The 26,807-nt window shown below is 37.8% G+C and overlaps 6 protein-coding genes across 8 annotated transcripts; 3 read left to right on the forward strand and 3 right to left on the reverse strand.

The window, feature by feature from the left end:
* Nucleotides 1-72: 72 nt before the first annotated feature.
* LOC111597014 (mucin-5AC) lies at nt 73-19,767 on the reverse strand. 3 transcript variants are annotated; one of them, XM_023311519.2, is made up of 10 exons: nt 19,650-19,767; nt 19,117-19,259; nt 6,819-7,176; nt 6,449-6,723; nt 4,846-5,033; nt 4,156-4,566; nt 3,792-3,964; nt 3,322-3,722; nt 2,045-2,360; nt 73-796 (listed from the first exon to the last, which is right to left on the reverse strand). In XM_023311519.2, the coding sequence occupies exons 3-10, from the start codon at nt 7,174-7,176 to the stop codon at nt 480-482; spliced, it is 2,439 nt and encodes an 812-aa protein (XP_023167287.2). In that variant the 5' UTR covers nt 19,117-19,259; nt 19,650-19,767; the 3' UTR covers nt 73-479. The 3 variants fall into 3 exon arrangements, with proteins under 3 accessions (XP_023167287.2, XP_023167286.2, XP_023167285.2); XM_023311518.2 differs by having other exon boundaries at nt 19,614-19,767; XM_023311517.2 differs by lacking the exon at nt 19,650-19,767 and adding an exon at nt 19,331-19,530.
* Nucleotides 8,582-9,809, forward strand: LOC111597015 (microfibril-associated glycoprotein 4). The gene is made up of 5 exons (XM_023311521.2): nt 8,582-8,676; nt 8,742-8,791; nt 8,844-8,911; nt 8,970-9,501; nt 9,560-9,809. The coding sequence occupies exons 1-5, from the start codon at nt 8,590-8,592 to the stop codon at nt 9,756-9,758; spliced, it is 936 nt and encodes a 311-aa protein (XP_023167289.2). The 5' UTR covers nt 8,582-8,589; the 3' UTR covers nt 9,759-9,809.
* On the forward strand, nt 11,007-12,207 carry LOC115483422 (microfibril-associated glycoprotein 4). The gene is made up of 4 exons (XM_030225332.1): nt 11,007-11,157; nt 11,219-11,280; nt 11,339-11,843; nt 11,910-12,207. Exons 1-4 carry the CDS (start codon nt 11,042-11,044, stop codon nt 12,064-12,066), a joined length of 840 nt encoding a protein of 279 aa, XP_030081192.1. The 5' UTR covers nt 11,007-11,041; the 3' UTR covers nt 12,067-12,207.
* A 245-nt stretch (nt 19,768-20,012) lies between the features above and the next one.
* On the reverse strand, nt 20,013-21,559 carry LOC111597064 (shugoshin-like). Its single transcript, XM_023311591.2, has 2 exons — nt 21,022-21,559; nt 20,013-20,968 (listed from the first exon to the last, which is right to left on the reverse strand). Exons 1-2 carry the CDS (start codon nt 21,487-21,489, stop codon nt 20,270-20,272), a joined length of 1,167 nt encoding a protein of 388 aa, XP_023167359.2. The 5' UTR covers nt 21,490-21,559; the 3' UTR covers nt 20,013-20,269.
* A 104-nt stretch (nt 21,560-21,663) lies between these two features.
* Nucleotides 21,664-23,283, forward strand: LOC111597062 (shugoshin-like). The gene is made up of 2 exons (XM_023311588.2): nt 21,664-22,168; nt 22,222-23,283. Exons 1-2 carry the CDS (start codon nt 21,734-21,736, stop codon nt 23,077-23,079), a joined length of 1,293 nt encoding a protein of 430 aa, XP_023167356.2. The 5' UTR covers nt 21,664-21,733; the 3' UTR covers nt 23,080-23,283.
* A 549-nt stretch (nt 23,284-23,832) lies between these two features.
* On the reverse strand, nt 23,833-26,680 carry LOC111597001 (golgin subfamily A member 2). The gene is made up of 4 exons (XM_023311502.2): nt 26,483-26,680; nt 25,409-26,410; nt 24,840-25,352; nt 23,833-24,780 (listed from the first exon to the last, which is right to left on the reverse strand). Exons 1-4 carry the CDS (start codon nt 26,537-26,539, stop codon nt 23,983-23,985), a joined length of 2,370 nt encoding a protein of 789 aa, XP_023167270.2. The 5' UTR covers nt 26,540-26,680; the 3' UTR covers nt 23,833-23,982.
* Between the last annotated feature and the right edge of the window lie 127 nt (nt 26,681-26,807).

Consider the following 26,807-nt stretch of genomic DNA (forward strand, 5'->3'; position numbering starts at 1 on the left):
TTCCATTGAACATTTTTAATACCGACATTTTTTTAGTACGTTTCTCAAGCCAGCTCTTAAGCTACATAAGTTTGGTTCCTAATTGAAGAAACACTGATTCAATTGAACATTTTAAAGTGTGACATTTTTTAGTACAATTTTTTAAATCAGCCGTTACCATTTCAAACCAGCACTTTCCACCACATTGGGCTCACACACACAATATGTACATACACATGCATGTGTCTGTTTCATACATACAAAAACCATTTTTGTGCATCTGCATTTGTTTTATGTCATTATTGTTCTGTTTCTATTTTATACACTTTACAGGGACATTTGCAACATTTGCGTTTGCACAGACACACAATTGCACTCACAAATATGCAATCTCGATACAATAACAACAGCAAGGACTTGCACACTTACACACACACACAAATATGTATACATATATACAAAGCTTAAACGGGGATAGAAATTTACAGTTATCTTTACAGTTAGTAGACCGTCGAATTGCGCGGCACACTTGACGCTGGCTGTGACTTTGGCCGCACACTGACAGCAGTTGCAGCGCCGCCGCCCCCGCCTGCTGCGCTATTGCCGCCATATAGAAAGCTGGATTGTCTTATCACTGACACTGTAGCGGCGGCCACGCCTGCCTGTGGAGGTGGAGCGGGAGCGCGATGTTTTTTGAGCGGCGCATAGGCGGGCTTCAATCCCGTTGGCGGTTTTGCATTGTTGTTACATGCCGCGGTACTGTTGTTGTTGATGTTATTATTATTGTTGTTATTGCTGTTGGGCGCCAAAGCGGCTTCTGCATTTCAAGCGTGAGAGAGAGGCATTTAAGTAGGGAGAGAGAGAGAGGGAATGATATATTTATATATAGATACAAAGACTGTTTTTTTTTTTATTTAAAGCTGCGCCCGTTGCTTAGGCAATGGAAATTTTACAAGCAAGCAACAATCACAAATGTTTTAGGATCAAGGAGGAGCAGAGGAACAACATAATATGGAGGACAATTACAATTCGTGTAAAAGTGTGAAAAATTTAATAAAATATAAAAATGTTTAATACATAACAAATTCAGTTTCATCTTTGCTTGGTTTATTGTTCATAACTTCAAATAAAACAATAATGTGCTAAAATTAAATATTCATCAAATATAAAAAACATACATATTTGTACAGTTGTACGTGTTTTAGATAAGATATAAAAGTACAAGTACAAAAAATATTTATGTATATAAGTATTCATATATGTGAAGCCGATCGTAGACAAATACATTAAAGTAAAACCATGCGCTACAAATGTATAGAAATAATGCTTTAGGACTTGGACATAATGCGAATCGTGGCATGAACATAGATAAGAGGCATTTTTATATATAAATATGCTTTACTAAAAATAATACATAATATGCGTGTGCTTAGTAATAATATCGCTGTTTTCTTTGTTAAATAATATATATAAATATATATATATATGTATGCACAAGAATATATTGTTAGATATATATATATACAATATATTTATATGCATTTTAACAAAATTATGTGGAATAAAGCTATCAACTTTTTATAATTATAAATATAATTAAACATTTTTAAACAATCATAAACTGTAACGTTACATTTGATAGCACGTGTTTTCATCATGTGTGGTGTGTGTATGTGTATGTGTGTATGTGTGTGTATAAAAGACAATTTAAAATTGCATCGTTGTATTTTGTTTCAATCTACATTAATATGTGTTTTGACTTATAAATAATAAAATAATAATATTATGCAACTTTTGCAAAATATATATATGTATATGTGTATTCATAATATAACAGCGTTTCATGTGTGCATATAACAATAATTTAATAATAATAATAATAAAACATAATCATAATTATGTTATTATTAACACGGCGCGTGAGTGAGTTTGCTTTAACAGTAGAACCTACCCACACACCCAAGAAACACGCATACATTTAAACACATACACACACACACAAGCACGCACACAAACATACTCACACTCATGAAGACATATATATATATATATATCCTTTACATACCATTGGTTGCCTTAAGCGTGCGACTAGGATAGATTTTTTGTATATTTAGAAACGGAGGCGGTTTCGGGAACTCGGTAACATTATGAAATCGTTTGCCAAACTTTGCCTCCAAATCGATGACGAGTCGACCAACTGATGCACCCGCTCCTGCTCCAGTTCCAGTTCCAGCTCCAGGTCCTGTTGCCAGGCCGCCGTTGCTGCCAAAATTGTGCGTCGCATTGGCCATGTGCGTGGGCGGCGTTAGCGGGGCATTGGCTCGTATAGATGAATGGCGTTGAGGCGGCACTGGTGCCTGCTGCTGCTGCTGTGCTCCACCCTGTAAAAAAAAAGGATGCAGTTAGTTGGCTGCCAAATTGCTGTTGGATAAGCTCAAATTCCGTTACACTGCGCTTTTGATTGAGCATCAACATTATTCTGAATAGCCTTGAGCTTCGCTTTGCTTTGCTTCGCTTTGAGTTCGGACAGTTGCCTAATCCTGCACAAATTCACATACTACGTGAAGCCACAGAATCAACTGAAGGACCAACAAACTATATTGCACTTTAAGTGCACACAAACAGCACAACAAAACAAGCGTGCGATGAGCGACAATCCGTATCGAAGCTGTTTGGGTCACGTATTGTTGGAAAATCTATAAAGGTTGTAAAAAGCTAACTGTTTGTGCGCAGAGAAGAGCAAAGAGTAAAGAGCGAACGCGCAGAGAGCAGCGCAAAGGAGCCCAATGAGAGAGCAAGTTATGCAGTGGGAGAGAGTGAGACAGAGAGAGAGAGAGAGAGGGGGAGCAGCCCCAATGTTATTTTCGTGCACTGTAAGAAAAGTTAGCAATAATTGAAGTAGTATTTTAATTAATTTCTGTTATTAATAACAGTTCTATAAATAAGTTTGTAAGCATTTTTTGGCATTGTTTACTAGTTCAAATGAATCATTAAACAGAACTTATTCACTGATCAATGAACAATACAGTTCAGTCGGATATGAACTGTGCTCTTTGCTTTGTTGTGGAATCAGTCAAGAACCAATCGTTTTGCTTAATCGTTCGATAATTTATATTGAGATATTCATCTGTCATTAATAGGTGAATAAACTAACTAATGTACTTAATACAAGTATTGATACAGTTCACTTCTCGCAAATGGAGTTTCTAATTCCATTTGGGAATACTACAAACTCGAATAATTTTTTGCAGTGTATATTGGCTTAACCTAGTACAACGTTTGTTCTCCACTGGATGCTGTTACCTTTGGCATATGCGCCAACTTGTTGTTGACTCTACTTACGTTGCTGGACTGTCGCATGGGTGGCGGGGGCGGCGGGCAACTGCGATGAGGTGGCAGTGCGGGGGGGTTGATGGGGCCACCATTAAGAATGATGGGATTGACCTTCTCGCGCATTGTCGATGACTTTGGACTGGCTGTGATGCCGCCGCTGGGCGGTGTTGGCGGCGTTCCACTGCCATTGACGCGAAACTGGTCGCGCAGAGCGGCCACGCTGCTGGAGCTGCTGGAACTGGAAGGCGGCTGCTGCAGCGGTGGCGGTGATGGCGCTGGCGTGCTGATGGCCGCACTCTGCACCAGCGCCGTGTTCACAGCACTGAACGGAGCTGCAATGTTGCTCAAATTGCTGTTCGAAATGCTACGCGATGGTGTCGGTGGCGGCGGTGGCTTCACCGAGGGACGTGCTGCAAAAGGAAAGGGAAATTAATAAAGCTCGGAAAATGTATTCTAACTTGGACTAATGGAGTACTTACTCTTTGGCGGATTGGGGGCAGCTCGCACGCTGCCTATGATACTATTGGTGCTTCCACTGATGCCCTCGCTGGACTGCAAAAGCAGCGTCTGCTGAAGCGGAGCGCGCATTGTGCCAAAATGCTGTTGCGTTGAGAAAATAGGTCCATTGACGCCTCCAGCAGCCGGCGGTGATCTGAGTGATAGGCGAGATAAGAGAGATGAGCATTGAGTCAGAGTTGAATCATGTCAGCGTTGGGCCATTAGCGTGCAGGAGTAAAGCTGTAGCTGAACTTTGAACCAAACGAAGATGAGCGCGCATCTAAGGCATTAAGCGGTGCGTGGCCCAGAGGCCAATATGATAGAGAGAGTGGGTGAATGCTATACCTGGGTGACTTCATGCTGTGGTGTCGCGCCACCACTGGACGCTGGTGGCCATTGGCGAACGCCAGTTGCTGCAGCCCCGGCGGCTTTGGAGCAAAATTTGGCTTGCCAAAGCCGATGGCCGGCTTCTGTTGCTGTGCCAGGTGTGTGGGTGGTGTGGGCGTGGACGTGGGCGAAATATTACTACCACCAGCACCACCAACACCACTGCCAGCACTAGCACCACCACCACTGCCACTGCCACCACCAAACAGCGTTGACTTATTCGGCGCCAAATTGCGCAGGCCAGTTCCCGTTGCTGTTGTTGTTGTTGTTGTTGTTCGATTTGAGTTTGTTGCGGCGGCGGTTGTTGTTGCGCTTGTTGTTGTTGTTTTTGTAATGGAACTATTTACAAAACTATTGCCTAACGAGATACTGTGGACGTGTGTGTGTGTGTGTGTGTGGGTATGTACGTGTGTGTGTGTGTAAGATAAGTAAACCATAAATGTCCCGGCAAAGAAAACCAAAAAAATAAAAAAGAAAATTTTAAATATACAAAAATTAATTTGGGGAAAAAATTCAAAAATTCAAAAATTCAAAAAGAATGTACATATCAAAATAACATAAAAAAAATTAGGAGTAATAAAACATAGTTACGAACATTATGTTTGGCCCGTAACCAAGCAGGCAATTGGCCATTCCGTTGAGACTTACCTAAGATTAGCCGCTTTACTCTTCACGCTGCCGCCGCTGCTGCTGCCGCTCTCCGAGAGCGTGGGCGATGCTGCTTTTACCTTGCCATTGCCAATGGCATTCGCTGACGGCGAGGCTGACGATGTCGCTGTGGGCGTTGCAGCCGTGCGAGGTATGTTCATGCGATCCAATATGGAATCGCTGGAGTTCTAATGGAATAGATCAGAGCAGCAAATGTTCAATATGTGAGCAGAACCAAGAGCACAGAACAGGAATATCGAACGGGTTACTCAGCAAATATAAGCAAGAGCCTACAGCATATAGATAAATCTATCAATTTATTGAACAGTCTAGACTCATTTAACACTATACAACAAAGACTGTTGACATTGGAGTAAAGCAATATAATAGTTTATCTATTGTAGATGCTTTGAGCGGAAAAATAAAAATGTTTAAGGCTTCATTTAAGCCTTAGACTTTAAGTTTGCTCTGAATGAAATCTAGAATTTCTGCTGCAAAAAGTTTTAGTTTGCTGAGCAGTGTAACTTATGATAATTTATAAAAATAAATTAAAACAAGTTTGTCATTTTCTAGACATAAACATTAAATATTATTGTTAGTTTTTTAATAAAGTAAAATAAATATTATTAAACTATTTGATTTGTTATTTTAAATTTTAATTTAAATTTATAAATGACCTTAAGCTTGGTTTGGTTATCTTCTAAGCTTATAGAACTGTACTAAGCTTTAATACTGAGAGTTGAAAGTCGAAATAGTTAAGCATTAATTATAGTTCGACAGGTCTGTCTAGACTAAAAATACTAATCAATTAGATTTCAATATCTTATATGGTTTACAGCATTTTGTAACAAATCTGAAATCATTTTGAAAATCTATAATTTTATATTATATAATTTATTTGATATTTGTTTATTTTATATTTATTTATTTTATATTTATTTATTTTATATTTATTTATTTTATATTTATTTTTTTTATATTTATTTTATATTTATTTATTTTATATTTATTTTTTTTTATATTTATTTTATATTTATTTATTTTATATTTATTTTTTTATATAATTTATTAAGTCGTAACTCGATGCTTCTGGCACACTTAACTCAAAGTTGGTCAGATTAGATCACAATATTCAATATCTATACCAATTTAATATCATGATCATGATCATGATCAATTTAATATCATGATCATGATAATATGCTGCAACTGAAAAGATTGTTTCAAAATGACCTACAATTTAAAACAGCCTTGCCTAATGCTCTAAGCAATATCCCATTAAAAAAACTAAACTCTGGACTAATTTACAGCTCAATATTCACTTAAGACATGCTCACTAAATACACTTTAAATAGCGTTCTTGACTCAACGTCCCTATCGATAGAGTCCCTCTAGCATCAACTAACTAATATGCCACTCTCTATACTCTCACATCAGTAATTATTGCGCGCCTAAGATCCAACTCTCTATTTTCTTCGCTGATTTTCCAATTCTCCTCTTTGCCTAATTGCTCTATTAGTAATGCTCGCTAGCTTATTTATATATACATTAAAATAGATTTTCTTTGCGTGGGTCTCCGTGTGCGTGTTATTTTCTCACTCACCTTTGGCGGCTGCGGTGGTGGTCCGCGATTTGTTCTCAGATTTGCTTCGGTTGCATTGATATGTGTGCTGCTGCTGTTGCTGCTGATGTTGCTGTTGCTGTTGCTTGACTGTGGCTGTTGTTGCTGCTGTTGCTTTTGACGCTTCAATGTTAAATGCTTGGTGAGCTCCGTATTAAAGTCCATGGGTCCATTGTTGCCAGCATGGGCTGTGGGGGGGCTGTTGCTGCGTGTTGCTGGCGATGCTGCTGCTGCTGCGGGTGCTGGCGCTGGTGTTGCTGTTGTGCGTGGGAGTAAAGCGGAAATCAATTGAGCAACATTATTTGCATGAACGATATCTATATTTTTTTTATTTCACAGTTTCACAACTTACCACGAACGCCATTCACTGGCTTCAGCTTTGGCATCTGTGACAGGCCTTCGAAAAGGCCACCCAATTTGGGTGCTCCATTTCCCAAGTTGTTGTTGCTGCTGCTGGTGTTGTTGTTGAGCGTTCGCTTCGGTGCTGCTCCAGCATCGCCATCACAGACACGTCCCGACAGAGCTGGACCACTCTTGTCCACAGTCGCCGTCTTGCGCAGCTTGGTGCCCTTTTGTATGGAGTTGAGTAGAGCTGAACGTGGATCCGCTCCTCCTCCTCCTCCACCGCCACCCAGCTTAAGTCCGCCAATTGCCGGTGGCGGTGGCGGTCCTGGCGGTGGCGGTGGACCCGGTGGGGGCGGTATGGCCATCTATAAGACAAGAAAATACAGCGTATTAATAAAAGATCTCAAATATACAAAAGCCGAGGTTACTTTTTGGCTTTGAGCGCGTCGTATTAGACGCATTTTACGCTTAACTTTGCGGCACAGACTCTAGACTGAGACTGAGACGGAGACTGAGGCCACAGACTCAAGACGCGCTCAAGCCAGCAGCAACTGTCGCCACCCACACATTTAATAACTCAGTTTCTATAACTATTATATATGTATACATATATATATTTATGTCTTGTCTTGTTTCTGTGCTTTTTTAGATTGACGCCTCGATAAAAAAAAAAAAACAAAAACAAAAACAGAAACAATAAACCAAGCGCAAACAGTCCGTAAAATGAATGTCAGACGCCGCACAGTTTGACAGCCATTGGGCGCAAGCTCCCACAGAATCTACAAAAAAAAAGCCCACGTGCCAGCGCATAATGAACAGCAATACATACATACACACACACACATACATAAATCACCTATGCATGTGTTAGCTTGATATATGTATTTACAAATTATCGAAATTTATGTATAATTCCTTATACTTATATAGATATAGATTACATATATATAATAGAGTTTTGCTTGCACAATAAATTTATATTTAAATAGCTACAAAAATAAAATAAAATAAAAAGTGTAAATGAGCATATTGGCTTTATGCAATATCTGACCAGATTACTACCATATTCGATTCACTCTACAGACTTGAAACTTAGAATTGGGAAGCTCTGAATATATGTATATATATAGATATATATATATATATATATATATATATATATATATATATATATATATGTGCAGAACAAAATTTAGTAATAAAATCAATATTTAAAAAATAAAAATAAAAAATTAAAATATATATATATATATATATATATATTTATTTATTTAAAATATATGATAATATTTTTTGTTTCCAAAATTTCTTCTAAGGTTTTATATAGTTATATAGAGCTGAATCCAAATAGTAATTATGCTTTTCAGCTTAATTAAAATCTTATATTCAGTGAATTGAGTATATTATAGTTAAACAATTCATATATGCATCACTCAGCATCTGTCTTTGGTTAGAGCTTTCAGTTTCTATATATTCTCTCACATATTTAAAGTTTTAACCAGCTGAGAACTGTTAAAACATTTTAGCATAAGATCCTTAACGATCCTCCACTTTTCAGATCTAAGGTTTACAGCATAAAAAATTGGTATCGATACTTCTGCTTCTTCTTCTCTTCTGTACTCCTAGGAATTCAAATAAGTTAATCTGCAGATGTAATCAATATTATGGCAGATCTTGATCCCTGATCTACAATTTATAGGCCAGCTGATAAGAGTTGATTAAATATTTTATATAATATAGTTGCCTTAGTGCACTTTACTTTCTGCATAGTCACAAAGATGAAGCTCGTCAGAACGAACGTGGAAAAGTTATTTAAATTAATATGCATACATTTCGTGTGCTTCTCTGTCGTAAACTATGGACAGGTAAACATATTTATGGCTCATATAACTAACTCTAAACATTGACCTCTATATATTATCTAAAATAGTGTCAAGATCTAGCACATTCCATGGAAAAGATGCACGAGCTGGTTCTTAAGTATGTCAAGAGCGGGAAGTTAAAGTCTAATAAAACTGAAAACTTTTTACAGTCTACAGGAACAATTGGAGGCACTGAAAGCATACGTAAATCCGAGTAGTTCCACTTTTTCCAAAGCTGGTGAGATGTATTCTCTATGATTCAAATATTACGATATTTCTAAAAAGATTATATATAGAGAGTGACTATCCGACATCCTGCTTGACGTCCTTCTTCAATGAAAGCAAAGTTGAAAGTGGAATTCACACGATTCGCGTACCAGGTATGGCCCCATTTCCCGTAGCATGCGATAACTGCTTGGCTGGCTATGGCTGGCTGGTGATACAGAGGCGCTTCAATGGCAGTCTGAACTTCTATCGAAACTGGAAGGAGTACAGGGAAGGTTTCGGAAATCTGAATGGCGAGTTTTTCATTGGACTCGAGAAGCTGCGCGCCATAACTGCCTTGGAGCCCTTCGAGTTGTACGTTGCTTTGGAGGACTTCAATGGCACGACGCGTTCAGCGAAGTTCGATGAGTTCGCCATTGGCAACGAGGAGGATGGCTATGCACTCAATGTCTTGGGCGCCTATACGGGAAATGCTGGAGACTCGCTGAGAAGTCATCGCAAAATGAAATTCTCGACCTACGATCGGGACAACGATCGAGAGTTCCACAGAAATTGCGCCTTTCTGCACGTGGGTGCCTGGTGGTACAACAGTTGTGTGGACAGGTAGCCGAGTTGATTGGTAATAAGAGCTATATGACAACTTTCTCACTCTCGACTTCAGCAATCTCAATGGACAGTACATCGAAGGCGGCAAATATGAAGAGAATCTCTTCGCTCGCGGCATGTGCTGGAGAGCCTGGCGCGGGCACAACTATGGCTACAAGTTTACCCAAATGATGATAAGGCCAAAGTGCCGCCACTTTCCAGCTACCTTTGGCAACAAGAACAACACACGACAACACTGCCAGGCACTATCTTAGCCATTTCCATATGCACAGCCCGCTATCTATTGTGAACGTAATATGGTTTAAGATTTCAAAGTCATGTAGACGATGTACTAAATAAATATATATATATATATATATATATATATATTTGTATATATATATCAATCACTGTCTTTAAAATACATTCCAATCATGTTACTTCCTGATTTTTATAATTATATATTTTTATTTATATTGACCTATGTTTTACAAATATATTCCAAGCATGTTATTTCCTCTTTTATATATTCACATCCATATCGGTGTGCATAATTCGAGCTGTTTTTGTTTTTGTTTGTTGCTGATAAGAAATTCTACACACTCGCAAGGTAATTCTCTGTAACAAGGTCTAAAGTATATTTTTTTTAATAATACTCAATCATATTTCCTTTTCAACCGACTTTAGTCTTTGATAGCTATATTTACTCGATCATTTTTGATCTATGTACTAAATTTTCTATACATACTAATTTTTTTATATATTTTAATTAATACTTTCTACATTTTTTTTAAATTTTTATATTAATTTTCTGTTTATAAAAATTAATAAATTTTTTTCCATTTTTAAAATGAATAAATAATTTTTTTAATTTATTTTCAAATTAGTTTATAGAAAAAATATAAAAATGTAATAAATAAATTTTATGTATACATAAATTATTCTATAAAAATTATATTTTTTATATACAATATGCATAGTTGCTAATTTTTGTATAACTATCTTTTATAAAGTCTATTATTATTTTTATTTTATTTTTTATATAATATTTTTAATTTACTAAACTGTCTTTATAGGCATATAGCCATACTGCATAATTATTTTTTAACTATTTTAAAGCAATCCAAATAAGGCTTGACAAGGGCAATATCGGAAGGGCAGTCATAGGAGGTCATAAGACTCCACATATATACCCAAATTATCTATAATCAGACGGCTTATGAATATAAAATAATATTTCTTAATGAAGAAATATAATTGTTGCCTCTGGAATAGATTAAAATAAATATTTAAACATCTGATAAACAAATGAAATATTCTAGGGATTTAATATCTATATAAGTCGAAGTGTATGTATTAAGTATATAAGTTTAAGTCTTGAAATCTTTAAGCTTATTCCTTATTCCATTTAAACTGACTTGCGCTCGATATGCCTCTCATCCTCTTAGAGTACTGGGTATAATTCTAATCAGATCTTATTTCTAATTGAAATGTAAATTCAATTCAGTCTTGATTACCAGATGCTGGGAGAAGATCATAGAAAAGATCAGCGTTAACTATGAGCTGTAATAGAGCTATATATATACTGATCTTCCTTTTCGGAAACCTTGCAAATTGTGGCAACAGTTCAAGTTCAACAAATATATACGAAAATGCTGAACAACTAATTTCAAGGTATTTTAGTTCAAAGCCGAACAAGAAACTACGATTTCCATTAAATTCTCTATATATTTAGCTTGAATAAGGAATTATCTAAGCTGAGAGCAGATTTTAGTGCATCAAAAACTGAAGAAACAGGTAAAGTTCCGGTATATATAGTACTATATAGTTTATATATAGTACACATAACTTTTAGTTCATCCTCCATCATGCCTGGCGGCTATGATCAATACGAATGGCATATACACTATATGGGTGCCGGGCCTGAAGCCTTTTCCAGTGGCTTGTGACACGAGGACAGCGGGCGCCGGCTGGACAGTGATACAGAGACGCCAGGATGGCAGCGAGAACTTTTATCGCAGCTGGTCTGAGTACCAGACAGGTTTTGGCCAACTTGATGGCGAATTCTTCATTGGCCTAGAAAAACTGCACTACATAACAAATGCCGAGCCCTACGAGCTATATATACATCTGGAAGACTTTGATGGCGAGACGCATTATGCGAAATACGATAGATTCGTTGTGGCAAACGAATCTGATTCATATGCGCTGAGTCAATTGGGCAGATTCACTGGCGATGCTGGAGATTCGCTGAGATATCATGTGGGCAAACCGTTCTCAACATTTGATAACGATAAGACCGGCCAGAACTGCGCCCTCGCAAATGTCGGCGCCTGGTGGTATAATCACTGTCAACATAGGTGGGTTTGTACTTAGTTTTTCGGCTTCCACTTGCCACTAATATTATCTTTGTCTTTTGACTACAGCAACTTGAATGGGCAGTATGTGGTGGGCGGTAACTATGAGAGGAAGTTAACGGGTCGCGGAATTTGTTGGAAAACTTGGCGTGGCTATGATTATGGCTATAAGCACACGCAAATGATGATAAGGCCGAGGTGTAGGAGCAGCTTCAGTCGAAGCTAATCAGTATTTATTAATTTTCATTAAACACTGTATGTAAAAACAACAAACAAACGATCAATTTGCCGGTGAATCATCGCGTCGAAAATCTTGATCAGTTTTAAAGCTTTTTCAGCACTTTTTGTTTGTGGCTTTTTATCAACAAATATATTTTATTTACGTTTTGATTATATTTTGCGCTGTTGGTTCTGTTGTTGTTATTGTTATAGTTGTTTGCCCGACGTTGGCTTTTGTTTTATGCTTTAACTTTTTACCACAATAATAAAAAGAAAAACAATCGTTAAACGTGCGTTGCGCTCCGTCTGCGAGTCGAAAATCAACTGAAGAACGGCAACGGTCGCGCATGCGACGCCAGAGCAAAGAGGGAAAGAGAGATGGAGCGAGAGCGTGAGCGAGTCACACAGCAGGAGAGCAAGGCGGGAGAGCGTAAGCAAGCTTTGAGGGGGACCAGCAATAACAACAACTGCAGAGTGAAGTGAAGAGAAGAGAGCCAAAGCAATTCATAAAATTAGCTGTTAAGGTCGATGCGGACGCAGCTAGAAACGACAAACGACCAACGACAAAATCAGCGTCAACTCAACATTGCTGTGACGTCAGACATTGAATGCAGCGAGCGCACGCCAGATAGGCAGACATAGATAGATAAAGACAAAGACGAAGATTAAACAAAATTGCAAAGAGTAGCCGCAGCAATGGAGGCGCAGCGGCGCAGCAGCGCAACCGCACCTGTCTGTTGACAAAACGATGTTGATCGGTCAGTGCAAAAACAACTTAACTGTAACTCTGGGCTGTGCGTAGATGTGTGCGTGTCTGTCTGCCTGTCTCTGTGTGTGTGTGTGTGAGTATGCCAGTCAATGCGTGTGTGAAACGTGCGAAATATTTGCAGTCTTGCCTCAGACTTACGCTTGAGTCATTAACTTGAGCACAGTGGTGCCAAACTGTGTGCACTGAAAACTTCTTAGCATTGAGACACGATCAGGTATGATTCATGCTTCGGCTTAATTCCGTCTATAAGTAGCTGGCGGGATGTCGTTTAATTGAACAGCTGCAATGAACGCTGCGAGCACTGACAACACTCACATACTCATTCATTGCGTTATTACTGAAAATTGAACGTCTTTAGTCATATTAAATAGTCGAGAACTGGGCATATCTTTGTACATCTTTACATCAAATCACATATCAGGCAAAGATAAGAGCTGATCAGTTATCAATGTGGGGATAATGTTTTAGGAAATCATTTGCAAGTTGAGTAAGCATTATCTGAATCCTAGTTAGTTGCATTAATTAAAGAGAGCTGGTCAAGGCGTTGCCACACTGTTGATTTTCATGTTGTGGGCGAACGTTTTGCGGCTTGAAAACTTACGCAATGTTTGCTTTGTATTGTCTTACAGACGAACCACAAGACTGGGGCCTGGGCCGGGGTCTAGGGCTGGGCGTGCATTTCAAATAGGCGTGTTAACATAATATAACACACACACATCATACCATTTGACTTGCATAACGGACAATGGATATTAGATTTTGACAGGGCAAATCAATTTGCGCACACGTTTTGGGAAATGTTTCCGGAGTGGAGAAGAGAGAATCCATTAAATGTGGCCAAAAACAAACGAATGCGTGATCTAATGATTTGTCGAAATTGAATTTGATTTTATGTCTATGCGGGTATACGTGTATACACGCCCAGTAACAAAAAAAAGAAACAACCACAAATTTGGGGCAATTAACTTGATGACAGTTTAGGGCAATCGAGAAGTGCAAAATAGGGAAGGGCGAAGTTAGCCGTTTGTTTTCTTTTTATCACACGCAGAGAACACACCTTCAACTAATTGAATGGACAGGACCTGAAAGCCAGGATAAAACAGCCATAAAACTAAACTTAAGTTAGACTCTGACCTCCTTTCGAAGTGGTTTAAGATATCAAAAGGCTCAATGCCAGATACTTTTGAATGTCTATATAAGATTGTATAAGATCCGCTAATTTAGAGAGATTTCAAATTTCGAGTATATACCATTATCTCAGCTATATATATATATATAAATATATATGAACTAACGGCAAGTCTTTAAGTGGGATTACTGTAGAGAACCTATAAAGATAGATCTATAAATAAACCGATTGGCTATAGGCGCAATCACAAAGTGCTAATATCAAGTTTTTAATCAATTTTCACACTTTTCATGCCACGAACGAGTATTAAACAGTCATGCAAGCAGTTGTAAAACACGGCAAACTTCTATCTTTTCCCGCTTACAGCGTGAGTCACTGCCGCAACTTATAGAATCATTGAGCAAAAGATAAACTGACAACATCAATCAGTTGTTTAGATCGCAGTCAATGAACTTGAATTTGAGGCGTTATCGCATTGATTTAATCCGATAATAAACTTATTTGAAGAGACTCCCCAATTTGTCTGCGAATTTGTTGTTTAAATTCATTTAAAAAGTAAAAAAAAAAGGCTCATTTCCCATATTTTTCCCGTGGTATTTTTTCCCGATAAGTTTGCCGAGTTCTAGATAAGATATACTGACTATACAAATGCCTGAAGCTTAATGCCTTAAAATTTTCAGTAAATTATTCAACGTGATTCATGCGCTCGCAAGAAAAACCCAAACCCAAACCCAAACCCAGAGCCAAAAGCAAAAGCAATGCAAACGGGTTGTAGTTTAACTTCAGTAACAAACTGAATGAATAATACCGTATTTATAAGTATTTATCCTAGATATATGTTGTAAGCCAGAAACCACATGGCATTGTGTAATATGCCTTAGTTACAGCATGTCGGTTATATAATTTTAATTGTGCAATTATTCAGGCTGAATCAGTTTTTATAATATTAGCCAGATTCTTCATAATTTATTAATCCAGATCGATCAAGTCAGAAACTTAGCTGACAGATAAGCCATAACCTGGTTTGCATGTTCCAAAGCCGTGTAATTCAAGATATTCTAAGCTCAATGTGGTAAAAGTTGACGTCAGTTTACATATATTGATCGACTTGACTCAAGATATACAGATGTGTTCATAAAAATAGTAGTGTGACTGCTGTTGCACAACAAAAGTTAAGAATATGAAGAGTGACAAATTTCTTATATGTATTGATTGTTAAATTGCCTAAAAAGATCTTTTGGTATACCAAGATACGAAACAAAGTGCCGGGTATATGCTAGTCGGGCAGCGTCAACTAGAGAGTTTCGATTACTGCTATTAAACAATTTTGAACTCGTGAGAAAGATAACTTTTTATTGTCGTACAGCGCTAAAGCCAAGCATAAAGATTTTTTCTGAAATAATTATCTATATATATATATATAGAAATATGAAGTTAAAAAAAGTTATATATAAAATTTTTATCGGTTTTGACGTGCTTTTAATGTACTATGATTCAAAAGTACCTCAAAACCAATAAAAGTTATATTTATATATATACTTTATTTAATCAATATTTATATGAATAATACTATTATTTAAATTTTTATATATTTAGTAAACAAAATTACCTCAAATCCATAAAATAGATATATATAACTTTTATCGGTTTTGAGGTACTTTTCATTTGCTATATAAATAAATATATGTATATAAAACTATTTAAATGATAGTATTATTATTCATACAAATGCTGATTAAAGTAATATGTGGAAAAAATCGTAGGTAAATCTATAACTCTATTGAAATCGATATCAATCTTTTGTTATTTTAAGCATTTCTCGTTTCAGATATTTCTAATTAGTACTCTACTTTGCAGCTGCTACAAGCTGCTTGTCATGTCGGTCAGAGCATTTGGCAGTCGGCCACACCCAACTAGAGCACTCTTACGTATTTTAATATGGATTAAATAATAAAATCATAAAATCGCAACAATAAACTTTCGTTTTCAATTTCTTTTTCATTTCGTGGCTTACTTGCTCTTGTTGGACAGACTTGGCCATCAGCCATCAGTCATTGGTCATTGGCATTGGCGTCTCTAGTGGCAAAGAGCAGCCGAGCTGCCGAACAACCGTTGGTCGGAGTAAATTAGCATTTCAATGTCTGTAACAACTGAACGTCGTTCGTCTTTAATTGAAATTCCAAAAGCTATGCGAATGATAATAATATGTGACTGCAGTGCAAAGCATTTTACACAGATGAAACTGTTATGACATCAGAGCAATGTATGTGCATATATATATATATATATATATATATATATATATATATATATATAATATATATATATATATATATATATATACATATATATGCATGAACTTTTATGCCCAATGTAGCTAGAGATCGAGACGTTTGAATGCTCAACACGTACGCAAAAGCAACAAAAATTTGTTTACAATATTTCTGAGATCATTTAACAAACAGCCTCAAGAGAGCAGTGTACAATAATAGAAATAAAAATTAAAATCTTGATGAGCAATCGTTCATTCGAACTGCCTGACTCACAGATAAATACTAATAAACTGGAAATAGGTTTTATATCAAATTAAAGCCAATCAAGTTTTCAACTTGATTTCAATATAAATTATAAATATAAAAATTTATTTTTTATCTTTTTGAAAATCTGAAATAAGTCATATAGTTGATCTCTCTCTATGTATCATGATTTTATATGCATTTCTGCAACTTTGAACAACTTTATATAATAATTATAAGCATTATATATAATTTGTTAGAAAAAGTAAATTGTTAATCTTGAAAGTCTCAAATAGTTTACTCAATTTTTGTAATATTTTTTATATCTATATAATTTTATCCAATAGACATAAACCAATCCCAAATATCTCATCTTATAGACCACCTGATCTCACTTGCCCATTATGATTAGAGCATTTAAAGTTCGTCTGCCCCCATTTTCAGCCGTACTCATTAAGTAATTGTAAGCTATCTACCACGTATCAGAATACATTATGCTCTACCCTATTCGCTTACAAGAACAACAACAACAGCAATAAGTGGGGCTCATTGTTGGTTTTTATTAATGTGCGGTTTCCAACCCAGCCGCACAATAATACTACTTAAATAACTAATGCAAAAAAAAATATTGCAGCGTTGACATGAGTCCAATGACAACAACGGTGTTGAGTTAACTCTGGCTGGGGTTGGGTTTAGCGAGTATCACAACAACAACTATAACAACAATGACAACAAGCTCCATGATGTAAACAATCATCGTTGCACTGAGTCATACCTCCAACCTCCATTCGAATTGAGGAAGCGAAAGGCACAAAAATGTTTGTTTTTTTATTATTATTTATTTGATACCCTCGGAAATGTGTGAGACTTCAACAATAATGATGTTCAGCCATAAAAATCATGTTTCACATATAAAATGCAATAAACAAATTTATAGTATTGCCAGCATCATTCTAGGGTATGCCAACGTCTATAAACACTTGCTCAGCAATAATTTTGTAGACCTAAGATGCAGGCGTTTTAGTTTGCAATGATTCAGAGCAGGTCGCTCAAGGAAGTGCATAATTTACTGTGTAACTAACCTAGGCGTGCGATGCGAACGAACGTGCCAATAAAACTTAACGAATTTTTTATTTTCGTATTTTACAACACTTGACGAATGGCCGCAGGCAAGGTTGCCATGCAAATAAGACATTACTATCAATTGTCATAGCTGCAGACATGCTATCTCACTTGCACGCACAACGTGCTAGAATATGCTGAATGAGAGTGTGTGTGTGAGCTTGTGAATGCTACAGTAAATGTTTGTTGGTGAGCTAACAATAGAAAACGTTTACGGTCCTTGCATCAAGTGTTGCGTGTCCCGCAAAAGACCACCCACCATGAATCGCCCTACTAAATGACATTGAACTCGTCTAGGCCTGCAGTTATATATATAAAACTTAAAATACAAATAAAACTCTAGAAGATTGCTTACCAAAAAACAGACTGAAAAACTTTTTCTCATTGTTAGTTAACCAAATAGAAGAATTTTACATATACATACATATGCACGTACATATTTCCTTATTATAGTTAACCTGTTAATTGTTATTGTTGTTAGACGGATCCATTTGATTTGCGAGTTGTGTTCATTGTTGTTTCTAGCTGTTTATTCGGTTCAACGCTCTCTGCCATAATACTTAACGTACTTTCATGCATGCTTATGTATGTTACATGTGCGTATGTGTGAGTATTTACTTTTCTGCAAGTTTTTCGCGCCTAACCCAACTTAAAACCAACCCCTGCGCAACGGCATATTTGCTAGTGATGGGGCGCATTGCACTTTTTGTAGGTCAGTGCTGGGCCATTTCTGTTTTTGTCATTCTTGTTGTTGTGTAAGTATTAGTTGTTAATGTTGTTGTTGGGGCTGCTTTCGTCATGCAACGCGTGCAACGCTTTGCCCTAATGTGATTAAAACAAAACGACAAATGACGAAGTGATAAAAATCAAAGCAAATCAAAGTTTATTGCACTGTTGCCGGCTGATCGTACTGGACCATTAAAGCTTAATGCATTATGAAAAACTCTATTTAGTAAACGAAGTTATAAGATGTTTTCAATCGTATACTAGTTTAGAAGATTTACTATATGAAAAACCCGCTTGAATCAATTAAATAATGAAAATGTATTTACTTGCAATTGGGTAAACATGGTGTATGCATGTGTAACATATGCCTTATCCAAAATAATAAAAAAAACTCTTAAACTGATATGCCTAGCTGAAATGTTTGCATGTGAATGAAAAATATTAGGCACACATATTGCCGTCCACTTGCAGATAAGATATCATAGGCACAGACTGCCCAGAAATAGCAACAATCAATTTACAGTTTTTCTATGGACATATGTACATAATACATTTCTTATTTGTTCGAAAGGTTTATATAATATGAAGAATTCCTATTCCATATTATACTTTCTTTAAGAAATTGTGTGACGGCGAAAACAAATTATCGATATTTCGTACAGGAGCTCAGATAAGGCCATATGTTATCGATATGAACTGACAAGATGTTTTTATTTTTTCTTAATCCATTTGCCTTAAGTCTGAGCCTATATAAAAAATAATATAAAAAACTGGTTAATTTACAAACAAACTCACCTTGAAGCGGTTTGACAGCTGATTTGTTGTTGTTATTGCAATGATTATTCTCGATTTTGATGTTGTCGTTGTTGCTAGCACAAAGCGAAAGCCTTCACTTACACTTGGCGTTTGGATTTGGCGTCACTTTCGGTCTTAAATTTCTATTAATGCAAACAAAGAAGCTATAAATGAAACAATTGCACCGCAATGATACAACGTTGCTAACGCATACATTGCCCAATGTTTTTGTCGCAGGTGTGCTCGGCCAGCAAATTTAGCTAATGTTTGGCATGTCCGAAAATTACTACATCAATTTAAAATATGCCCGATTTGAATAAGACTGAAAATCAAATTTAAAATTTCTCAACTAAATGTGCCAAAAACGATGAAACTAAGTTTGACTAATAGACACATACACACACTCACGCACACACACACGCGCATACACACACGAGCAAATTTGTGACTGCGATATTTGTGCTTTCTCTGCCCGCTGCGTTTATATTTAAGCGCACATTGCATTAGATGACATTATATTGACTGCATTTTACGCTTTTTATGCATTTTTCATCTTTGGCCAATTGCTGAACATCACACTTCTACTCTTTATTGGTGTTGTTGCTTTGCATTTGTTTTTGCAGCCGAATGTTAAAAGGCAAGATTGATTGTAAAGTAAATACAACCATGTAGCTCTAATATATGTGGCGGTTGCACGATATATGTCGATAAGGTGTAGTGATGGGCGATTTATTTAACTTTAACAGAAATCTTAAATAAATAATGTTAAACAGCATATTAAAACTAACGGAATTATCTCATGTTAACATGAAAGTACTTCTTAAAAATAAACATATTTACTATTTAGTGTTTAAAATCTATATTTATTTATTAGTTTTTTAAAATGTAACACATTAAATGATAAATAATTAACGTTTCATATAGTTTTAACGTACAACGCAAACTTTCATTGTGGCAGTGACAAAGACAAAAACCCCCAAACTGGACATATGAACTCTTGCTTAACTAAATCTATCCACATCGACTATACACTTTCAAACTGATATTTTTATATAAATTACTATTAACTAGTTTAACTTATAGTGTTTCGAGTGTAAAGGCTCAATTTAAATAGGAACATGAACATATGGTATTTTGAGTAAATAACTTATCGTTACTTGGATTGCGTTTGGCTTCGAAGTTTATCACGACAGTTAGGTTCCTTGAGGGATCGTGGCCGACATGCACGCCTGGGACGATTAACCATGGAGTTTTCCAAAATAGATTCCTCAGTCTGGCTTATATTGCTTAATTTTGAAGATACTGCTTTAGCTTTTATAGAGGCAAAGTTCCGTTTCGTAATTGAAGTTTCTTTGTCCCGATGCGGAGTACTGTAGTCTACTGATCGATTAGTCATGTCCTCCAGGGCTCGTCGCGGTGTAAGTGCATCTGCATTTATGGATGCGTACGGCAATGTCAACTGCATTGGTGACCTTGGCTCCTGATTGGCGACGTTTGTTTCATGATTTCGAAGCATTTTTGTAATATTTGTTTGCCGTAAGTTATATTTCTTTATCTCATTTTGCACGATTGGCGATGGATCCCGATCTTTTGTGATTTCCACCCTTGGAATTAGCATAACTGTTCTTTGGTTATCTTTGGTCCGATCGGGCAGTGGCGACGGCGATAGCATCATGCTAGAGTCTGATGCTTCACTATCGCTTTCTTCAATTATGGAATACATATGACAGACAGAAATTGACAACTGCTTAGGTGAATCTATTTCTTGGACCTCTGGGGAGCTCATGTTTGCTTGCAGCTCAATCAAATGTCGTGGCTCTGGTGTTTTTCTTACGATTGCCACTTTTCCATTCTAAGAGACAAAGCTTATGAAGTCATTCCTCAAATATTTAGATATATACTTACGCAGGGACTCGCTGTAGCCGTGGCTTTTTCGCTTTCCTCATCCTGTGAGTTGTTAGAGCTTAAGACGCTAGTCCGACTCCTTCTGATAGGTGATACCATCAAAGTTCTTCGAAGTATTTCACTCGAACGACGCAGCCCCGAAGAAGCCTGGCTACCGGTATATAAGCTGGTCCTGACATTGTCTGATGCTTTTGATGATTGGAATGAAAGGGAATCGTCGTTTCTATCTAAATTTATGTCTAAGGAATGAAGCAGTGTCCTGATCGCGCATTTCAGTTTCTGTTCATTGTATTGAGCATCAGCCAAGCGTGTTTCGCGTTCTTCCTGCAGCTGCTTTTTGAGTACGACTTCGGTTTTTAGCATTTCAGCAATAGTTATTCGCTGAGATTGCACATAATCCATTAGTTCAGCGTTTAGTAATTTGTATTCTTCCATTTTGTAAACTTTAAGTGCTTTGAGTTTTGGCATCGATGTCAATAATATTATCGATGACTATAATAATAATAATATTTAAAATACGATTTGATGTGATATATTGACGTGATATTCTTAATAGGAAAATACCAAAACAAGTATGGAACTTAAGTATCGAATTAATTATCGATAGTATAACATTTTAATTTTGTGTAAAATCGATAGAATTTCAAGCATCGACGCCAAACTCAAAACTAACTTAGTTGTGTCGTGATATGTAAAATCAAAGGGGTCTAAAATGGAGCAGTACAAAATAATAAATGCTGAATTGATGGATCAAGTCCAAAAGCAGCGTATAACTATTTCTGAAATGCTGAAAACCGAAGTCGTACTTAAAAGGCAGCTGCTGGAAGAACGCGAAATACGCTTGGCTGATGCTCAATACAATGAACAGAAACTGAAATGCGCGATCAGGACACTGCTTAATTCTTTGGACATAAATTTTGAAAGTGACGAAGATTCCCGTACATCTCAATCATCGAAGGCATTAGACAATATCAGGGCCAGCCCATATAATAATGAACAAGCTTGCTCGGAGCTGCGTCGTTCGAGCGAAATACTTCAAAAAACATTGCCTTTATCTCCCATCAGAAGGAGTCGGAGCAGCGTCTTAAGCTGCAACAGCTCACAGGATGAGGAAAGCGAGAATAGCACGACTACAATTAGTCCCTGCGTAAGTAGATATTTAAATATATCAGAAATGAATACATAAGCTTTATATTTTAGAGTGAAAAGTTGACAATCGTAAGGAAAACACCAGAGCCACGACATTTGGTGGAGCTGGAGGCAAATGTGAGCTCTCCACAAGCTCAAGACTCACCTGAGCCAGCGCCTACACCTTCGAATCTAACTCCTGCAGCTGCTTATTTGTATTCTATTATTGAAGAAAGCGAAATTGAAGAAAGCACTTTGTCGTCGTCCGTTGATTCGAATGAGACACTGCAGAAATCACTAGCCTCTAGCAGTGACATGGAGATATCAGCGTTGCCCTTGCGCGATATGACAAATGTCCAAAACAGAGAGGCCAGGCTTATTCCCACTGTAAAGATCACGAAAGAACAGAGTCCGTCGGAAATGACTTCAAATAAGACAAAGAAATGTAATGTGAAGCAAACTTCATTGGATCACAATAATCCAAATTTGGAAAAGACGATGCTTGGCAAGAACGAGAGTGACATCGGCAATCAGGAGCCGAGCATAGAGCATGTTAGAGTTGCTGCTCAAACAAGTTTATCAATGCAGGTGACATTGCCGTGTCCGTCCGTAAATGTGGAACCCGTACTTACGCCGCGCCGTAGTCAATTGAATTTTAGCAGCTTCAACGGCATAGTCAATCGTCCAGGGGATTGCAGTACTCCGCGCCAAGACGAAGCTACTTTAAATGCAAGTTGGAAACGCTCCTCGACAAAGGCAAGAGGAAAACAGATAAGATGCTCTGCCACTACTAGCATTGCTATGAGCCGGACAGATGAAACTACTATAGAAGGCTCCATGGATAGTCGTACCAGACGTAAATGTCGCCCTACCACGCTCAAGGAAGCTAGCTTACGCACCAAACTGCGCAACCAAGCGCAAACTAAATAAAAGTTTGATTGCTGCTCGGAAACTCGTAATCATTTTGCATGCATTTAATATTATTTGTGTTTAAACTTTTCCTAGAATCCAGTTTAATATATTTGCTTTGGACGTAAGCTTACTTTAGCTTTGAATATGTTAAATTGATTCAGAATTAACAGTCGTCTATCTATCATTCACTGCTCTGCGGCATGTGAGTTCAGATTAAAAGTTTTTCTTTCATATATCAAACCATTACAAATATTTGATAACAATAGGAAAAAGCGTAAAATTTATAATTTTCATACTGTTCATATAAAAAATGGAATCATATAGATTAAATTCGAATTAAAGTAGACAAAAAGCGCTTGGCACAAATAAATGTCGAATCATAATATTTAAGAGATATAAAATAATCTGAATATCATGTTGAAGACAGCAACTTTCTAGAATCAATCTCGAATATGCCTAGGCTACTCAAAGGAGTTTGAAATGAACAACTCCAGCACAAAATCGGCCCTATTTTCGTACAGAATATATTACTAGCCATGTTCAAACGGACTGCATAGGCTTAAAGCTACATATATAGTATAGACAGTTAGGTTTTGGATAAATCTTCATGCTTATCCTATTGAAGTTATTTGAGCGATATATAAAAACATATAAATAAATAATAAATATTATTATACATATACATATATATTAAACATTTGTGTACACATAAATTTTAAATATATTTTATTTTTTTCCCCTTTTTTTGTTTAGAGCTCTAGTTAAGCCAAAGTTTTTTTGATTAAACGTTATTCTTGAAACATATACAAAAAAGTGTATAGCCTATACAGAGGCTGGTCAAAGCGAAAACGCGATTACGCTTAACAATTAATTGCACTTTGAATACAATATGTTAACATTTGCAGTTTCATTTGGTTGGGCTCAGACAACCTCAAACTTGCCCAGGCAGCAGTTGAGATGATCCACGGCATGGCCAGGCTGGCCTGTGCTGGTTAGTGACGCGTTGGGTGACTGTTCGGTGTTAACCTTGATTTCCGTAATAATATCTTGTATTTTATGTAAAATCTGTTGAGAATTTTCGTTCTCTGTTACGTTATCACCTGAAGGCAATTGTTGCTGCTGCTCCTCGCTGCTTGCTGCAATTTTGTCGGCTGCCGTTTCGGTTGGAAGATCCACGGCTAGGCCCAGGCTACCCACCAGCTTGTTGAGGGCATCGATCTTTTCACGCAACTGCTCACGTTCTGCTTTGAGCAAACGCATCTGCGTGGCTTTCTCGTATTCGCGTTGCTTCAGCATGCGCCGTTGTGTCTGATAGAGAGCAATGTATTCGCCAATGGTTTCTGTCTCGCTTTGCAGCTGCAACACCAGATGCTCCAGACTCTGCTTTTCCTCGGTCAAATCGGCAACTTTGCTGATGAGCGTAGTAAAGCGCGATTGCAGCTTTTCCACAGCCTCGGCCGTGGGCAGCAAAGGTGTTTCACAAGTTGACAAATGATCGCCGTGGGAATGTTCTTGATGATGATGATGGTCGTTATTGTGCTTATGCTCGTGATGATGATGATGATCGTCATCATGCTTATGCTCATGATGATGATGATGATGCTCCTCATTGTGCTTGTGCTCATGATCATCATGCTCATTCACCTCCACAGCGCCTTCTGCTGTATCAGTTTCAGCTGAGGACATTTCGCTCAGGTCGTGACTATGATAAACCTTGGCCTGTAATTAAAAGCGAAAATAGTTATTCATATAGCTGCAATGAATCAGTCCACCCTCACTTCATAGTGCCGCAGTCGATCCAACTGCTGTTGCAGCATCAGCTGCGTGCGCTGCAGCTCAACATTCTCGTGTGAGAGTCGTATCATTTCTTCGTCCTTGAATTTAAAACGCTCTTCGTTTGTTTGTAGCTTTTGCTCCATACTGGCATAGTTGAGGCGTATCTCACGATTGGCAAACTCCTCGGCGTCCAGCTTATTGACCAACTCCAATTTATCATTGGTCAGCTGCACAAATCGTTGCTGCAACTCATCTAATTGCTGTTTCATATCCATATTTTGGCTCAGCGCTCGCGATGCTGCCACTTTATCGGATTCCATCGTTGCCAATAGCTTCACCTGATCCGGCTGTTCTGTTTGCAGTCGAACCAATTCCTGCTCCAACTCGGCAAGTTTGCTCTCTTTCAGTTGCAATTGATCATCCTGTGATTTGATCTTCAACTGGAACTCGTGTCGTTCAAATTCTAAATCTCCAATTTTTTCCTTCAGCGCTGCCAGCTCTACACTTGATGCAGTCTATAAGAAATTTATCTTAGTTATATGCCACTCGAAGACTCTAGAGAAGCACTCACCTCTGTTTGTACTGGCGCTGGTTGCTCCTCCTTCTTGGCCGCTTCCTTGTATTGAGCTTGCAGAGCCAAATTCTTTTGTATATCACGCTCGAGGCAGCTAACATGTTCGACGAGCTGGCGTTCACGCTCTTTGAGCTCGGCACTCTCCTCGGTCAGTTCGACATTGCGTTCCTTCAGGCTAGCTACATAGTTCTGATACTGAATTGCTGCTTGTTCCTTGTCCTGCGTGAGCTGCGTCACCATTTGCTGTAGATCGCGGATTTGCTGCTCATACATATACTGTGTTTGGGTGAGGGTCTCTACGCGGTTGTCCGCATTCACGTTCGACTCGTCCGATAGCTGACGAATGCGCAATTGAGCCATATCAAGTTCATTGCATTTTTCGGCGTGTTGCTGTTGCAGCTCTTCCTGCTGCGTTTTGAGCTGTTGCACCTGAGCCTCAAGCTCACTGAGATGCGCTTGCTGGTCTTCAATCTGAGCACTTGCCACTGCTAATTTGTGTTGTAGTTCGGCGTTTTGATTGCGTTGCTGTCCAGTGCTACGTTGTTGTTCCTGACAATGTTGCTGTATTTGCTCTAGTCGCTCCATGGTCTGACCATGCTCTGTGCGTAGCTCCTCAAGCTCCAATTCCCGCTCACGGCACAAATGCCGGCTCTTCGTTAACTCTGTATTCAATTGAGCCTTTTCTGCAATTAACACCTGAATGGCTTGCAAATTAGTATCGTCTTGTCCATTGAGAGGCCAAATGGATTTCGTTTCTGGTTCTGGCTCTATCGTTGGCATTGCCTGCTGGGAAAAATATGCTGCTGCCGAGGGCGCTGCGATTGTCTGATCCAGCGTTTGCTGCGACTGCGGCGCACCGCTGCTGACGCCATTACTTGAGCTTAATTCGCAGTCGGAGCGTTCAGATAAATTACTGGCAATGCTTACTGCTGACGAATTTGTGTTGGTACCAATGTTTTCCTCAATGTTGTTGTTGTTGCGCTGCTGGTACTCTTTCAGCTAGAAAACCATAATCAAAATCAATACAAGGCAATGTGTTGGTGTCCACGTCATGAAGTTTTTTCATTTTACCTTTTTACGCGCTGCTGCCAGCTTCTGGGCTTTGGCATCTTGTGTGTCGTCCGGCATGGCCAATGGGGCAACTACAGCGGTTCACCTTTGCAACTTCTAAGTGCAGAATTAATGCAAATCAAATTTAAATGAAAATGTAACTCAATGCGACAGACAGTCTATCGTATCGATATATTAGGAATGGCCAATCAATATCGATATGTCTAAATGAATATTTTACTAAGTTCTGTTCAAGTAACTAGTTCGTATGGGTAAAATATTCGTTTTTATTTAATAGGTTTAAGTTTGCTAAGGAAAGACCCCGCTAATATTTTTTCTTGTTACA

The sequence above is a fragment of the Drosophila hydei genome, unplaced genomic scaffold (assembly GCF_003285905.1).
Source record: "Drosophila hydei strain 15085-1641.00,03,60 unplaced genomic scaffold, DhydRS2 tig00008130-arrow-arrow-pilon, whole genome shotgun sequence".
NCBI classification, from domain to species: domain Eukaryota; kingdom Metazoa; phylum Arthropoda; class Insecta; order Diptera; family Drosophilidae; genus Drosophila; species Drosophila hydei.